Source organism: Pleurodeles waltl, chromosome 9, assembly GCF_031143425.1.
Source record: "Pleurodeles waltl isolate 20211129_DDA chromosome 9, aPleWal1.hap1.20221129, whole genome shotgun sequence".
NCBI lineage: Eukaryota > Metazoa > Chordata > Amphibia > Caudata > Salamandridae > Pleurodeles > Pleurodeles waltl.
In genome coordinates, this window is record NC_090448.1 from 549858108 (window position 1) to 549876327 (window position 18220).

Sequence of the window (18220 nt, forward strand, 5' to 3'; positions counted from 1 at the left end):
TATATTTTGAAAAATGACAAATTCCTCGTTAAGGATTCACTTCCCTGCCGAGCTGTGATCAGGGTCCCTATGACTCGACTCACAGTCCATGGGACGGGTTCAAAAGGTACCCAGAACTTTCCCCCAGAATGTCGATTCTTGACCAATACGAGATCCCCTACTTAAATGTCCTGATATTAGCACGTCTCTTCCAGAACATGCGGTTATTACACACACAACGTTGCCGCCGATTGTCAGCCACTTGGTCGTGCAACACTGAGTGACCTTCATAGTGGGGAATCGTGTCCCTCACCATCCAGTTCATGCATAAGACACTGGGAGCTACCTTAGTGGTAGTATGGGGAGTGAGGTGATACTCCTGTATAAAAGTGTACAGCGCACATTCTGTGTGTGTCCATTTGCCACTGCAATCCTCAAGACTTTATTAATGGTTCTCATGAACCTTTCGGCCTCCTTGTTTGCTTGTGGCCAGTGAGGAGTGATCTTAATATGGTGGATACTCCAGGAGGCTAGGTAACTCGCAAAGTCTTGGCTTTAGAAAGGCAGACCATTATCCGTCCTGATAATCTTCTTGATGCGGGGTACAGTATGGGCACTGGTGCTGGAGTCAAGGACTTCGGCTTCGGGGTACTTTGAAAAATCATCAATGATGACTAACATATGTCACCCATCGGGTAGGCTTCCAAAGTCCATACTTACTCTATGCCATGGAACCAAAAGGATGGGCTTAGTGATGATGGGCGCCGGGGGATCTGCAGGACCAACTGTTTGGTAGATGTGACAATGTCTCACTATATGATCCACGTGTTTGTTGAGCCCAGGGAACAATACTTTACACCTGAGTTGTGCTTTTTCTTGACGATCCCTTGGTGTGCTGAGTGGGCAAGATCCACCACTGGCTGCTGCAGTAACAACGGGATCACTAACTGTGGTCCCCGTAATAAACATCCATCTAGAGATAGCACCAATTCTTGTCGAACTGAATGCAGCGCTGACAGCATCAACCTTGCCTCTTCTGTCCATCTGGATATACGATGTATCACGGTGTGCCACTTCCCTGTGATGACCACAGAGATGGCCAGCTGCAGGTACTCATCGGTCTGGGTTGCTGTTGTGATTTCTTCCAGCGAAATGGGCAGGGGCCGGGACCATTCAACCACCGTTTGCACGTACTCTTCGACGTCCTCCACATCTGCCTCTTCGCGTGTGGTAGCTGGTTGGGCATGTCAAGAGAGATAGTCCGCTGGATTCTGAGCTCCTGGTTGATAAACTACTGAGAACTGGTACCCCTGAAGTTGGAGAATCCGTTTCTCAATAGGGGGAGGTGGTTTGGATGATGATCCGTTGAAAAGCGGTATAAGAGGTTTGTAGTCAGTGTGGACAACGAATGGTTGACCATACAAGCACAGGTGGAATGGACGGCAGCCCCAGAGGACAGCGATGGCCTCCCTCTCAATGTGTGAATACTTCTGTTCAGTGTCCGTCAGTGCTCGACTGGCATAGGCCACTAGGGCCCACCCTCCATTACTCCTCTTTTGTGACAATAACGTCCCAAGGCCTGTAGGACTGGCATCAACAGAGAGCTCAGAGTCTTTGGATGGATGAAGTAAACAAGTTTGGTCTGGGCTCACAGCTCCTCTTTAGTGGCTTCTTGTGCAGGTCCCCACTCCCAGCTCATGTTGGATTTGGTCAGCTCCCGGAGAGGGGCCATGAGGGAGGGAAGATTCTGGATGAACCTCCCGCAATAGGTAACCATACCCAGGATACTCCGGACTCCAGTGACAGAGGTGGGAGCTGGCGCAGACTGGATGTCTCTGACCTTGTCAGGGTCTGCCATGACTCCATTCCCAAGAAGTGATACCCAAAGAATGCAATTTCCAGCAGTAGGAATGCACACTTTTCCCAATGAAGTGTCAAACCATTGTTACGCAGCTGTGTGAAGGTGGCTTGTAGCCTCTCAAGATGATCTTCAATGGTGTGGGAATGTACCAGAATGTTATCGCTGACACTGATGACCCCTTCCAGTCCGGCTAGCACTCCAAGGATGGTATCCTGAAAGACCTCTGCTGTGCTCAAGATGCCAAAACTGAGGTGCTTGTACCTCTGGAGCCCCACATGCATTTAAAACGTGGTGATGGCTCATGAATTCAGGGCCCAGCAGCAGTTGGTGGTACCCTACCCTGAGGTCCATCTTTGAAAACCACTGCGATCCGTTCACCTCAGCCACAATGTCATCAACGGGCAGTGTCAGGTGACGTTCCCTTTGGATGGCCATGTTATGCATTCTCAGATCAACACATATTCTTACTTTGCCCGGCTGCTTTGGTTTGCGAGTGACTACGATGGGTGAGACCCACGGGGTCGGGCCTTTCACCCGTTCAATGATAGCCGCTTGTTCTAGCTTCCTCAACTCCTCTTCTACTTTGGAACGCAAATGAAACACAACCCACCGATTCTTCATGTCCACAGTTTGGATGGATTTATCGATGTGAAGGTTGACCAACCCCCCTTTTAGGCAACCAATGCCTTTGACGATCTGTGAGAATTCTGAGACATGATCATCGACCGTCCCAAGGTGCACACTGAAGGCGAACGACACCAGATGGAGTTTCTCCACCATCTTGCAACTTAGCAGCGTGCCTTTTACGGACTTGATGACATATACCTTGGTACTTGTCTGCTGACCATGTGCAATGTCTGTTGTGAAGACTCCCGCTAAAGTGGAGTCGATGATCCAACGGTGTAGACCTGAGTGGTGGTGGGATGAAGTGTCGGTGGATGGGTAGGGTCTTGAGAACGGATTGTGCCAAGACATTTATTGGCACTCCCATGTCAATGATGGCAGATACCTGTTGACCAGCCACTAGAATGTTGCATCTCGGGATCCATCTCCGGTGTTGTCCCCCAGGTTGCATTGCATGGATGACATGCACGGCACCCTCGATGCCTTCTTCATCATCATCCATGTCTCAATTATCCTCAGGAAGTGGGTTGTTTTGGGCACAATTTATGCCTCTGGTCTTGGTGGTCTTTGGTGCCGATGCATATCGACATACCTTTGCAAAATGGTTAAGTTTGTTACAGTTCGTGCACTGCTTTCCATGGGCTGGGCAGGGTTCTTGGTGAGGGCAAATGCCTGAACATGTGTAGCAGGTCCTGTGAGTGGAATTTGGTTTGGGGCCGCCCTTCTTTTTGTCTGTGGACATCGTGGCCACAGCATTGACCGGCTCAGTCTTTATCTGTCTTTGCAACCCCACCTCCATGTGCGCTGCTCATATCTTGGACAATTCCTTGGGCTGCCCCATGGTGAGTATGTCTGCCATTGTTATGCCAGGGACCTGCAGGAAGCCCTCCCTCAGTTTCACTGAGTGGCACTCTTGAATGAACTGCGCCTCTATCTCATTGTCCGCATCAGGGAGGGTGTAGGTGCTGGCCAGTTTTCTCACTCTTGCATAGAATGTGTCAACTGATTCTTCTGGCCATTGACAGGCCTGTCTAAGAAGGAACCTCTCATAATCCGGGTTTGTGAGAGATTCAAAATACGCAGTGAGAGCCCATTTCAGGGTCTGATAGGTGAAGGGCGGACTTTCCTCTGTGGCAGATTTGCTGATTTTGTGGATCATGGCACTCCCCAGATGTAAGAGCATGGGACGATGTTGATCACTGTCCAGCGCTATTGCTGCAAAGTAGGTTTCCAGCCTTTCAAGCCACTCCTTCCACCAGCCAGCCTGCGCAGACGGTGGACCCTCTGCCACAAATGGTTCTAGAGTGGGTATGCAAGCCATGTCAAAATGGGCTCAGGAACCAGCCGTTATGACTGTCAGGCTGCTTTGTATAGTGTCCTGTGCTCTACTGTGGGCAGGGTGCAATGGTGACTGTCTTGAGCCTTATCACTTTAGGGGCTTGTGATGTTTAGTGAGTGTCTATTATCAAAAGTTATTTGGGACATCTGCCTACTTGTGTGGTTTCCCGGCCATCCAGGCAGTTTATTCCCTGTCTTCTGCCTGCCATCTGACACCCGAGTCCAGACTGGCACCTCCTCTGCAGGACTGGCAGGCCTCTGTGCTGTGCAGCTTGTGGAGGACCACCGAGGGCCCATACAGGAGGACAGGCTTGAGCGCGCTCCCCCCTGGGAGACGTGCGACCAAACGTGGTGGGTGGGGCCTGCACAGTCACATGCCTGCTTTTGCAGCGCAGTAGCTTGCGAAGGAAAGACCCTCCGAGGACCCAAATACAAACAAGAGATGTGCACGGAGTGTGCGGTGGGAGGGGCCTCTGGATGCACACGAGGCAGTATGTGAAGTGCCGACGGGAGAGAACAGCCGGCCTCCGTCTTGTGGAGTGAGGGCTGTAGAGGCGTTGCTGCACCCTAAACAGCGTGTATCCACTGACGCGCTCGCCAGACACTCTGAGCTGTGGATCGGCAAAACCACAGCAGTTTGCCGTAAGGTAACAAACTCTATCGCCTGGCCTTTGTAGGTGCGGGATCCGAACCGCCCCTCGTCGCCAGATTGTTGGGTCCTAGGAATTAGGGGTTTGGGGCCCACCTTATTTGTTGTTTGCTTATACAACACTCGGAGACAGTAGTATGGTGGTAAAAATCATGTGCTGCGAAACCACACCTCATTTTATTAACTCGTCCCCTTACATCAGGGGCATACCATATGCTGCTCAGGGTCAGGGGAAACAGCCAGCCACAAGAGGGTGAGGGACTCCTCCACAATGGTACAGCCCAAACATGTCCTGCCCCTCTGACATTAACCAGCTGTTTTTAAATACAAACCCAGAGCTTTGCTGGAGAAGGTGCTAAATTGACACTTATTCTGTGTTTTTAAACATGGATCGAGTGCTGCTTCACAAAAGACACAGACTTGTTCTCACATAACCCCTCCCTCAATTAATCCCTTCTATGTCTACTTGCATCACAGATGTTATATTTAATAGTGAAAGCCACAACTATGCATACCCCAAGGAAAGTGTGTGTTTTTTTAACAAAGGTTATTTATACCACTATACAGAGTGGAGCTGATTGGTTAAGTGAGTGCAACTCAGTTAAGTTAAGTTTGTTAGAATACACATACTTAAAAAGCCTACATTTTAAGTGGGTCAAGACTGCATTCTTTATGGTGGAATAATACGTGTAGCTGAATCTATGGCTATTAGTGATTTTCTTCACACAACTTTTAAAACACCACTGCATTTTTCTCTCTTGCAGAATGTTTTTCTGTTTTTGGCAAAGCATCTCTTTATTGAAGTTTTGTGGTTTTGAGACAACAACAAAGCCTTAACAACTTGAATGCAGCAAGGCCACTATAATCTGGTACTTTTAAAGAACAACAGTCTCCCCAGCTATTGAATACAGTCGTCGAGTATATACATAACAAAATAGGGTCTGAGGAGTCAAAGTGCAGCGGAGGAGTACCAGTGCATCAGTAACATAAGACCTCCTCCCCACAACATAACCTAAGGTGGTGGGAGAAACTCAAAAATTAGAGAATAACGTAGACAATGTAAGAAGTGGGTCGCACTAGGCAAAGAAACAGATCTGTAATGGAGTTTAATATCCCTGCTCTTAATATGGCTAAGGATTTCTTTCCAGAAGGTGGTGATGTCGGGACATGACCATCATATGTGTATAAAGTCCCCGGAAGCCAAGGAGCAGCCCCAACATAAGTGAGAGGTTGAGGAGAAGACAGTGTGTAGTTGGGTAGGGGTGAGGTACCAACGCGTCACAACCTTATAAGCTGTGTCCCGTTGGGGTATGCTCTTCATGATCTTTGTGATATCACACATAGGGGCTCCCCGTGTTTTGATGGCAGTTTGTCTCCAAGGTCTGTATGCCACTGGGACTGGTAGGGGTGTGGGTGGATGGGGGTGGAGTGCTGGAGGACCTGATATGTGTGTGAGATGAGCCCGTAAGACCCACTGAAGGACCAGATCAAGGCCTCCAAAGCTTTCGGTTTGTGTGTAGCTCCCAGCTTATTGGATGGGACAAGGGCCCAATGGCAAAGCTGGTGATATTGGAGTCTTGAGGACTTGGGAAGTTGTAACTCCTGATGAAATTGTTCGAACATCTTGAAGGATCCTCCCTTTAAAGAGGTCTTTGAGAGTACGACAGTCACCCTCACTCCAATGAGTTGAGTTGTAACATGGGGGCAAAGTCAGGATTGCGCGCCAGAGGGCTTTTGGGTGAAGGAAAGGAAGAAAGGCCGGGTTTTACCACAATTTTGTCTCATATTTCTAGGACAGTTTTTGTAGGGATGGCAAGGTAGGAACATCAAGGTCTTGCCTGTTTGGGGAGCCACACTAAGTCCCAGAGGGGGTGGCAAGCCACAGCATGGTCCATGCGCAGCAAATGCTTGTCACTTTCATGCACTACACACTCAGAGACAAAACGGAGATGTGCTACCCAGTAATATTTGAGGAGGTTAGGGCACCCAAATCCACCCTGGTTGCGAGGGAACAACAGCACTGTGTTAGAAAAATGAGGCAGCTCCCCCCATATAAAGGAGCAGATGTCCTGTTGGAGGTGCAAGATCTCGTCTTGGGGAATAAGCATGGGGAGGCATTGGAAGAGGTATAATATTTTTGGCAAGAGGGACATCTTGACCACGCTTAAACGTCCCAACCAAGATACCTGATGGGGTTTACAATGGTGGTGATCCTCCAAGGTGGATTTTTGAAATTGCGGTGAGTTGACTCTCAACCAGGTCCTTACGGTGGGGGTAAGGCAGAGGCCGAGATACGTGGAATGTTTTTCCCCAAGTGGGGCAACTATTTGGAACTGTTACCTTCTCTCCCCTTATCAACTGCTCCATGTTTGTTAGTGGAACAACAATGAATGCTTTGTAAGAGCATTGCAGCACTAACCTATGGCAACATATAGACTGACTCTGTATAATAATCCCTTATATGTCCACATGCCTGGTACGTTCTTCATTCAATTGTGGTTGCCACTTACTGAAATGGATCCTTCTCGAATAGGTAAGAAATAGGGTTTTGTTATTTTTCTTAAAACAGTTATATTACCAATACCTGATTTTGCCAGAACATCTGGTAAGGCTTTGCAGCAGTGTTGCAGCACACAGTTCACTGTCCTGTGCCAACTCATCTCCTCCTGATTTACATCTCATCCATTAGTTTATCATGGGTGCTAATCACATTGGCTTTCCCACTTCACTCTCCCACACAGTCACACACTCACACACTTTCTCTGTCTCTAGTGCTATATTCATCAGATGTTAGTCTGCTAACCCCCATTGGGAATACTGAAAAATACTGTTGTGATTTCTGGTGATCTTTCTGCATAAACCTGTGCTTTTCTGAGAGTGAAAGCCTGCTCTTTCCGTTCTGCCCATTCTCATTGGCCCCATCACACCAGTAACAAAATCAAGAGTGAGTTATAAGAATGGTGTACATAAGAATGTTTACCAACGAGGAAGTAGGAGAAAGAAAAAGGTAGTAAATCATTCAGCAAGCCGATCAATGAGTGATCCAACGAGGCAGTGACTTAAGGAGGGTGTCCAAGAGAAAGTAAAAAACCAAGTAAATAAATAAGGAAGTGAAAAAAATAAACAAGTCAATAGAAGAGTAAGTCAGAAAAATTCTGCAAATGAGCTAATCTAAAAGGTGAGTCAGTGATAATTTGTGTTAATGAGAAAGCAATATTGTGTTAATGAGTCACAGGTGAATCGTAGAATGTGCGACAATAAGAAAGTCAGTCACTTGTAAAGTATGGAAGTCAATGAATCAATGAAGTAACTCAGAAATTAAGTCAATTTTTGACAAAAAGAGAGCATAAATCAAGGAGTCAACAGTCAAATCTGTAAATAAGAAAGAGAGCCAATCATAAAGTGAGAGAATTAATGATGAAGTTACACTGCAAATAAATGAGTAAAAAAATTAGTCATTTAATGAGTTAAACAGGAAATGAGTCAACTTGTGAGCAGAAAATATGTTACGGCAAGGAGAAAATAAGGGAATCATAAACTAATAAATGAGTAAACCTGGAATGATGGAATGACCCAGTGAATAGGTTGTTAATGAGAAAAACAAAACGTTTGTGTGATATAGTTAATTAAGTCAACATAAAGTGAAACAACAAGTGGATGAGAGAATCGCTGAGAAACTAAATTAGTCACAAATTTATTTTTACAACCAAATCCCTAAACTCTGCAAGGTACTGAGATATTGGCCACAGGTGATCTCAAATGATGCACGGATAATTCTCATGTAATCTACAGCCGAAGCCTGGCAATAACACGTTCTCGAAACCTGACGATAAATGAGAACCCTAGTCAAGGAGAGTGGAGAAAAACAACTTTATGGCATTATTTAGAATAAACTCTGATATTTGTGATTTAGACATGTTTTGGTGCATGAGAAAGGGGTAACGTCCAGTGCAAGCAGTCACCAGCTTGTACCTTGTCTCATACATGCCAAACATTTAGAAGAGGAAAATGGGAGATTTAATAAAAAAATTAATCAGAAGAATGCATTTCTATCATTGACTTCTAGTGAGGCCTGAATCAGGTCTATTGGCATGTATAGGACTTTCAAGTGTGCTGCTGTAGGATCGAATATCAGAAATGCAAATACACATTTTTCCTTACATGTAAAAAGAACAGAGAAACCTCTCCGGGAGACAGAGAGAGTGTGACAAAATGTTTGTGCATTGGCCTGCAGGAGCATGTATGGCAGTGCATGCTCCAAGTCATACAAGACCTGTCCCTGTCTGCTAAAGCCTGCATAGGAATTAGGTTTTTACTTGCAGGAATCTTGAGGCAGGAGACTAGCTTTGAAATCGGTAGTCTCCCGCATGAATCAGTAGGGTTGGCTAGTATGTTATCTTCTGCCTTGTTCAGAACCCATAGTTGTCATACTGTGGACAAATGTCCATTCTACTTTTCGGAACTGAAGAATGCTACAATTTCTTGAACAATCTTTCAATGTTTAAGGAGGTTAGTGGTCAATAGGAAATAACCCATTTTAAAGTTATTTTCTCCAATCTTGCCCAAGTATATTTTCCTGAGTCCATCCTTATTTGTACAGCAATCATTGTATCCTTGGTGATACCACCGAATGAGCATAGCCACTGTGGATTAAACATAAAAGCTAAGCAAACACAGTGATATCACTGTGGCCCAGCTAGTGAAAATGTGACACAATAATGACTCACTGCCAGTGCTTAATTTGAGCCAGTGGTTGCTGGTGGAGACACTGCCACTCATTTTTAGGGACCAGCACTTATTTTTCAACACCAGACTTTTCAAAGAGCAAGTGAGAGTTAAACACACAAAGCGGAAATATAGAGAAAGAGAAAGACGGGAAAAAAAACGTTAAAAAGGGCTAAAACAGGAACCTGCATGAGTTTGACTAAGAGGCAGGGTGTGTCTGGTAGAGTATTAAATAGGCACCAGGTGGATTCAGACTGCTTGGTGCACCACTATTTAATAGCACCAGTGGCAGGCTTCTGAGCAGAGATTTGGGCACTGGCACTCCATCTATAAATTAACCTTTGCTCATTGTATATCATCAAAACTGAGATTGTTGTTTTCCTCATGTAAAGATGACCTCGAGTAGTGAAACTGTCAGTTTATGATGACAACACTCTAGGCTTCACGGAGAGAGATGTACCATAGGACAGCCCTTTCATTGGGGCCTGAATAGAGAAGCAGCCACATAGTGGATTCACTGAAGGCCTCAGTGGACGTCTCCAGCAGTCTGATGACAACACTGTGGTTTGTTTAGTGATGCTATTACGTAAGTATACTACCCTGCTGACCTTGGGACTGCTCCTTTAACACTGATGCCATCACTGTGGCCTATGTCTGGCAGCTTTAGTAGGATGGTAACCTTACTACAACCTTGCACCATGATGGTGTCACTACACCCGGATTAGGAAGTTTACAATGTATTAGTTCAAGATATTTAAAATAAAAACGATATTGTCCTGAAATTAGGGAAAAAACAAAGACATTTTAGCTAAAGACGGGGGAAATTGAACTGCTATTGAATTGTAGTCAACTGAGAAATTTCCTAAGTCTCATGTTAGAAGGTGGCTGATGATTTTTTTATATCTAAGTTAATGCTCGTTAGTACGCACATTGGAATTATTAGTTTTGCCGCTTTTATTGCACCAAGTGCAGGGTTTGATAAAAAGCTGTGTCCCTGGATACATTACAGCAGGCCAAACCTGATAATATATATAGGGCAGAAAATGCTAGGTAAATTCCGGGACATGTGGATTTTGTTGTGAAAATCACCAAAAATATGCATGTTATTTCTCATCCAAGGGCAAAAACTCATATAAGGTGCTATTTATCACACACAGTAAATAACTTGGGATTGTTATTTATCAGGTCCAATAAATATCCCACCTATGGTCAGTTCATAAGGAGGGCCTTAGAAGGGTAAAAGTAAACCTCTAGTGTCCCAAACATGACTGTTGCACTTAAAGGACAGCCAGGAGATATTATTCTAACTACTTTACATGGTTTTGGTTCATACCTACAGTTTCAAATAAATATAATCAAATTCAGGGATTTGTTTACTGAGGTTTTTTTCTATTAGGTTTAGAAGGGTGCATTCCAAGGTTCTGGTGTGCGCTAAATCAGACACAAATGTCTCAAATTAGGATTCCTGCTAATTGAGATTCACAATTATGCTTGGTCATGTTCAGAACTGAGCATTTTCATGTTCATTCTGAGAAATGTTCAGATAAGGCTTAGGTCAAGGGGGGTACTTTTTCATGTTCAAGTATATGCTCAGTCACATTCATATATCTATATCGTCATATTCAGATTTTTGCTTAGTCATAGTCAAATTTGTTCTGAGTCACATTACCATTTATGCTTAGTCAAGTTCACATTTGAGCATATCCTGTTCAAGCAGATTTTTGACTGCTGCTATGCCACCCATAATCCTTAAGCATTTGTATTTACCAAGTGACAATAAACACTGCGTAAAGTGAGACATTCATTAGGAAGATTGTTTTTCTTTTCTTTTTTAATCGCTTTTCTCGCAACGCTGGATGGACTTGTTTCAGTCTCAACGTGCTCCAATCGCTGAAACACGGACGGGGCTCTTGGCTACAAAATAGTCACTTTCTCTTTAAGGTTTCATGTACAACATATACGTTTAAACAGAACCCCTTCTCTCAGTCCCTCTTCATTTACACAGAAAATTCACAATATTAAATATACAAATCTGATAAAATACTTAACAGGAAAAAAATTAGATTGCAACCACAAAAAAATATTTAATAATAACCTTTTTCAGTTTTTCTTTGTTTTAATATAAAATAGCAAGAAAACATTCTCGAACTGTGATAATACACATCCTTTCACGACTCCAGGATTACACAATCCCTAGTGCAAAGGCCAAAAGACCCTTGTATTGAATAAAATAAAAAATCTGTTTATTTCCCATCACTGATCAAGGTAAAAGATTGCACTTTAAAGTTGAAAAAATTTAATTAATTTTTAAACAGACCAAAAAGTTCCAGGTCATCAAAGAAAGTCAGAGCCATTCCAAAAATGTTAGCTGCCACCACAGTTTGTTTTTGGATGTTGTAGTGCTTGTTTTGTCTTGCTTACTTTCAAGCTCAAGGTGTGAAAATGAATTGTGGGAGCAAAGCGGTCGCTTGTCAGTATAGAGCGCCATGTGTTTTGACATTAATTTTAAAAAGTTATGAATTGCAGACCAGAAAGCAGTTACATGTTGAAGTGATCTGCTATTAGATTTCATTTACAAATCATTTATCACTTTCCTAGTTATTTATTCATATTGGATCTTTCTTGGAATTTAGGAATGGGGAAGTACTGCTGTGAATCATATATTTGTTTGGAAATGTGATTTTCCTAGGAGACATATTTTGAAAGTTAACAGTCTCCGCTTCGTTTGCCTTTAACAATTAATCACACCATGTCTTTGTATAACTTTAGGAACTGAAAATATCCACCTTTAATTATTAAAATGGAAATCAATCAGACTATAAATTGTTTGATTCTTACTGGTTATTTGCCGTTTGGCCAATGTGGCTATCATCAAAAAGCTTTGGAGGAGCTTTTGCAGAACTTCCATACATTAGTAAATGCTCTTTTCAAACTGCATTCTGGGATTTATCAGTTAGAATGATTTTTGAGTATTGAGGGTACCGTTTCAACTTCTTTAATATGACAGCATTATTCACTTCGGACATTAGTCAAAATTAACATTACTTCTTTGCTTAGCCAGTGTGTGACTGTGCAGTATGAGTGTTCTCAGGGTTCACTTTTGATGGGCTATTGTGTTAGCCATAGCCCAACTCCAAATTTTTTTTAGGGAAGATGACTGTTGTCATTTTCTGATTAGACTTTATTATTGGCTTTTAGTTTATGACACTTAATTGACTTTGCATTCATTCCCTGCTTGATCATATCAGTGCATGCTAGGACTCTGTATGAAGGTGGATTCTGGGACTTGGTGAGCTAGACAGCTACCCTTCAGTATCAGCCCCTACAACAGTCCTTGTATTTTAGTTCTTGCTGATTCTATATGACGTGTGGTCAGCTGCAAGATACCTAGCCGCCATTTTACCTATCAAAAGATATAATGGACCTTCATTACTCTCAGATGATCATTTATTCACTATTGAAAACAGTGTATTTTCCTTGCACCGTAGTCTTGCATGTAGTACTCCCTGCAAGTGGTTTCTTTAGTTGGCTCTCTTATTCCATTTTAGAGAAGATAGCTTCCAATAAGATGAACACTTTTGAATGGGAGCAAAAGTATAGGTCTGAGGGACAGGGATTCTATGTCCAGCAGCATCAATGTCTTTTGCAAACATTAGGCTCAGTGGAAAGTGGTACTGCACATGACTCCTTTGTGTGCCCCTGACTACTCTCTGTCATCTACTTAGAAGATGCAAGGATTGTCCATCCCACAGTTACTGATTAAGTGAAGGACATGACCATCAGTATGAAGAGGTAAAAGAGTGTTTGTAGTGTTATCAGTGCGTAAAGGAAAGGCAGAAGTCAGTGATGTTTACATTTCATTGTACGTAATAAAGCGTAGGCATCTACTTAAGTCACCTTTGTCTTAACCCCTAGGTTCTCCTGCTGTTCTTACACGTTGCCTCCCAGACCACACTGCTGACAGCTCTCAGTCTTAATCAGAGGCCCCCAGCACTATTGCAGGACTTGCACACCACTACTTTTATCAAAGCAATTCAGTCTGGTCCACTGTTTTCACCTGATTCCCAGTTAGCACACTTGGGCACCACACAGTACTCTGCCCAGTGTCCCTCTACTTGAAGCACCTCCTTTGGTAGTATTAGAGAGATCCCAACAGCTCTGTGACAGCACCACAGTTAGCACCAATAGATACTATGTCTTATTATTCCAGTATCTGTACTTTAGTCCTTACAGGCAGCACCCCAGATATTGCTGTTTGGGATCCTCACAGCTCCCCAAATGAAGTCAAACCTGGCTTTCTTTACAACATGCCTTTCCTTTGCTTAGTCCCACAAGATTGTGCTAATGCCCTTAATTCATTACGTTTCAAATCATAACCTACTGTTTCATTATCATGGTGGATTGCAGCTTCTTTTGCCCTACCAAGACTCAACACAGTGCAAGAAATGTTACATGATATCGTCGAAAAGATGAACTGAAAAGGAAACTACCGAGTTTACATAAGGTATTCATCCAGGAATGAATCTGTGTAGGTGGCAAATGCAAAGAAAAGTACTGTGCTCTCTTAACCTCAACCTTTCTATTCATTTCAGAAAGATTTAGCGTTCACATCCTCATGGGGGAGGAGACTAAGGCAGGGAGATTACTACAGTTTCATTTGGAATTGGGACTTTTTTATAGTTTAGCTAGACTTTTTACCTTGACGGCAACGCTGTAAAGTTTCTGCAGAGTAAAATTAATTGTCTGTCACAGAACTAACAGCTGGATAGGCCCCAAATGTCATAAATATTAAATAAACAAATGAATAATACTGGCATACAGTGGTTCTGATGTTTATATTGCACCACAGGCCCGGCTTGTAAGTTCAGGTTTACAGCTGACCAAGCAAGGGATATGAAGAGGCATTCCATTGTGAACCGGCGCAAAGTTAAGTAGGGACTTAGGGCCATATGTACGAAAGCTTTTTCCCATAGACACAGAATGGGTAAAATCCTTTGGTACATCTGGGCCTTAAACTCACAGTTTCTTAATGCAAGGTTTGCCTTTCTTTCAAGGCCCACAAGCGGATGCTGACATTTACAACCACAAATATCATAGAACAGGAAGAAGGGGATTTCAAAACCAATGGCAGATTGGTTATGGTTTATTGCCACCATAGGCCCTGCACACAGAAGTGTTATGGCAATGAAGCAGAGGTGGCAGAGATGGAAAAGAGACTTTTGAAAAGAAGAGAGCAAAGATAAGACACAGAGCAGGGAAGCAAAGCAGGTGGTATAGTGACGTTGAAAAGAATGACTCTTGGAAGAGATAGAGGAGGGTATTTACAGCAAATATATAACGTCTGATTCTGAAATTCAAAATATGAATTTGGATATGTTTGAAAATGTAAGATTCAAAGGTCAATCCTCTCTAGTCCTGCCCTCCCACCTATGGTCCTTTAGGGCCAGGTCTCTGCTTTATTTACATACAAACCAAGGAGCACATTATCAATTCTGATTAGTATATTCTTAATATGCTAATTGTTCCTATTGCTCCTGTTGTGGCTATCCTGAAAATCCATCCATAAAACAAATTTAGTATTTTATTGATGAAAATATGAACCAATTAGCTCATTCCTTAAAGAATCTTGCTTTTGACCTTCTCCTGCAATGTGAAAAAAGAGCTAAGTCAGAGGCAAATGCTCAAGCCTGCAGTAGCTTTGGTACTACTTGCTTGCCCCAGTGTCTTATAACACAATTATATTTCCTCTTTGTTCACTTCAACCTAATGCAACAACTTGTTTACTGCAGACCTTCAAACTTCTAGCTGCAGAACTTGAGCTCAAGCCCTGTGACAAAACCTAAACACTAGAGGTCTCTTCGGGATGGAGGCCTAAAAAATTACTTTTGAAAGTCTCCCCCCACCTTTCAGTTTTAGGAGCCCTCCATGTGATCCTTCAGTCATCTATTTAAACGTAATTGTATCTGTAAAAAGTAAAAGTCTGGGGATTGTATCTGCAGCATTTGAAATGCAAAACAGACATATTTTGAATTATCATTCATTTTACTGTATGACAATAATATGTATTTAGTTTGTCTCATATTAGTCTTTTTTCCTCATTCAATTTGCTAAAAATGACCTTAATTAAATTTCAGTATTTATTGATCCTAATTAAATCTCTTTATACATATGGGTGACCTAGGCTTAGTAAGACATAAAAAAGACAGAGAGCTCTGCATCATTTGTTGTATTTTTACTATTCATTTTTAATAGTGAGAACTTGTAACAATCTGGTCGAATTACCAAAAACAAGAGCTGTTCTTCTTGATTACCCTGGGTGAACGATACCATGGCATTACCAAACAGGGCAAATGTTATAATAAATTGTCTACTTCCTAGCCATCATAGATTCCATGAGGCTTAGAGCATGAGTTAATATTTCTTAGAAAACCACAAATATTAGTGGAGACATTAGGACCCCATTCTAAAGCAGCCTATTATAACTACTGGTTGATTACTCCTGTTGAAGATGACAATGTAAGCAGTCATGTTTACATATAGTGCTCTGATAGCCTTGGGCTTTTCTATTGTGCAACAAGTCTACTATATTGTTACGCATGGGAAATCTCACTCCCACTTGCATCCAGTCTAACAAGAATAGATAGTAGACATGTAATAGCCTCACAGGGGGGTCTGGGTATGGAGACTTTGAAACATAGTGGCTTTCCAAAGAGATTGAGAAGCATGCTTCAGACATGAAATTCGTTTGTACTAAGTATGTTGATAGCGGACAGAATGCATCCTTTGAGTACATACTTAAGAACTAAAAACCCAAAGGTTAACTTACTCTATATACGCCCTCATGCTAATATGAAACTTATGCCTGCATTGACATCAGAAAAGCTTTGAAAAACCCAGTTTCAGCATCAAGTAATATTGGATATTTCTGGTCATTACATTTCTTTTCCTTGACCCTGTCTAATCACTTTGAAAAGTCGAATACTTTTAGAAACACTTATGAATGCCAAGCAAGCTCTGACAAAGCAAGCACAATGGCATTCTTAATTATAGTCAATAAATATTGTGTGTCTCCTGCTTCCCACTATGAGAAAATGTTGTTGAAAAATAAGTCCACAGAATTGCTCTAATATGGAAGTGATAACAAATTTTAAAAAGCAGGATGTTTGAGGAATTCAGAAGGCAGGCAACACCTAAATTTCAACATTTAAAGTGTTTGTAGGGTGTATGCGACCTTAAAAAACTCTTGCACATTTTTCCTTTAATTAATAGTCTTGTGTGTTTAAACATGTTTCTCTATTAAAAGTAGTCTTTGTCTTGTAAATATTTTTTAGAAAACTGTCCTACCAATCATCACTTTGTGGTGCACGATTTTTTTAATTCTGACAATTTCATTCCATTAGAAATAAAATGAAATTCCATCAGTTGAGAGCACACTTTGGTATTTTTAGGGGAATTAAGCCATAGTCAAAAGTGTTTTTCCCTCTTTCGGGCATTGATTCTGTGTTATGGTGAAGTTAGATATCATTCCTAAACCAAGCCTAGAAATGATCTCTCTGGAAAAAGAGTTCCACGCAATACATATGCTTGTGAAACGTTTCACAATCCTGAAAATAATACTTTAAGCTTGTATGAAAAGAAATCCCAAACCAGAACTGATTGGTTCACCTGTAATGGCATTGTTTATTTCTGAAGTTTGAAGGAAGGTCATCGGAGCAAACTACCATGTCATGCCTTGTAGGCGGTATATTTTTCTTTCCAGGAGTAGAGGTTAACTGTGATTTTTAATAAATTTCAATCGAAAACCATATTCCTGAAACATACCGCGGGAAGGTGAGCAGACATTTTAATCCATTTTGACAAACATGTAAGAAGTCCCCTTGAAGTGGGGATTACCATTTTTTTCTAGATTCATAGAAGCCGTTCATTGAACAAGAAGGCACGGAATGCTTCTCTGACCATTGGGTGTAGATGTGTCCGGAAGAAAAAAAGGAAATCTGTTCGTCTGAAAGCTTTTACCACGTTCTTGCCCTCAGCCGTTTGCTGTCAGAACCAAAACAAGCACAGAGCAGGGCGTGGGCGTCTGTGCTGACTTCACAAATCCCAGCTGCCGCCTCACTGAGTTCTAGCATAGCTGTCGGTGGGCGTCCATATTTGTTTTTGAGTTCTGTCCAAGATAGAAGAATTTAAAAAAATCATTTGTAGAAAAGAATGTAAAAATGTACAGACCTCAGGGCTTTAGTATGTGGACAAAAGAAGATAGGAGAAAGCTAATAAGCTGGTGGCTGTGTTCAGGTCCCAAGAGGTTGTTGATTTTAAAGGTGCTGGGCGTGGCCGAAGTACTACTAGTGGTGTTTTTAAACGTTTTTGTTTTTATTGTTTTGCGTCCCCAGAATTGGAGTTATTTCCGAACGTAAGGATCTACGGGTGTTTTTTACACTTGCCCTGAAACAGAAAAGAAAGAAAGGTGGGTGTAAGCAGACATGGCAAATCAAGGGCACGTAGAGGACGGGATGGGTGAGATGCTGGGAGGATGAAGTGGAAGTTATGGTGCTGATGACGCAAAGATGAGAGGGCTTTATTTTACAGTTATGTGCAGGAGTATTTTGTGATGGTGTTCAGCGAAGGCACAGGTTGGTCAACTAAATTTTCTGCATACATATGTTAAAATAAAACCGCCATATGTTTGCCAAACTACGAACATCTTTGCAGTAAGGAAGACTTCTGAACTGACATCCTCTCGAGGCTGACAGCAGTGCAATGGATAAGCGGGAGTCGAACAAATAAATAATAATGCAGAATTGTGAAGCATTGTGGCTTCGATTAAGGGATCAAAAGATGATCTGAGCGCTCACAGAGGGAAGTTTTAAAAAATTCGTATTTTTTTTTTGTAAACTGACTTTACTTTTATCCCTCTGGTCTTTGCTGTTTTCCCAGCATCCCCTGTCTGCTCATCTTGTCTACATTTCTCTCACTTTCCCCAGTGTAATATTCTTAAACGCTTCCCAGCCAGGCTGCCATGGGCTTTGGTGCAAGCAAGGAAAATG

General features: G+C 42.3%; 1 protein-coding gene across 1 annotated transcript in view; it reads right to left on the reverse strand.

Annotated features, from left to right (window-relative positions):
* Nucleotides 1-11009: 11009 nt before the first annotated feature.
* LOC138259631 (sprouty-related, EVH1 domain-containing protein 2-like) overlaps nucleotides 11010-18220 on the reverse strand; it is a 229508-nt gene continuing 222297 nt past the window's right edge. The window contains exon 7 of the mRNA XM_069207482.1: nucleotides 11010-17618. Within this exon, the coding sequence (XP_069063583.1) occupies nucleotides 17608-17618 (11 nt within the window). The 3' untranslated portion in view covers nucleotides 11010-17607. The remainder of the gene's footprint in view (nucleotides 17619-18220) is intronic.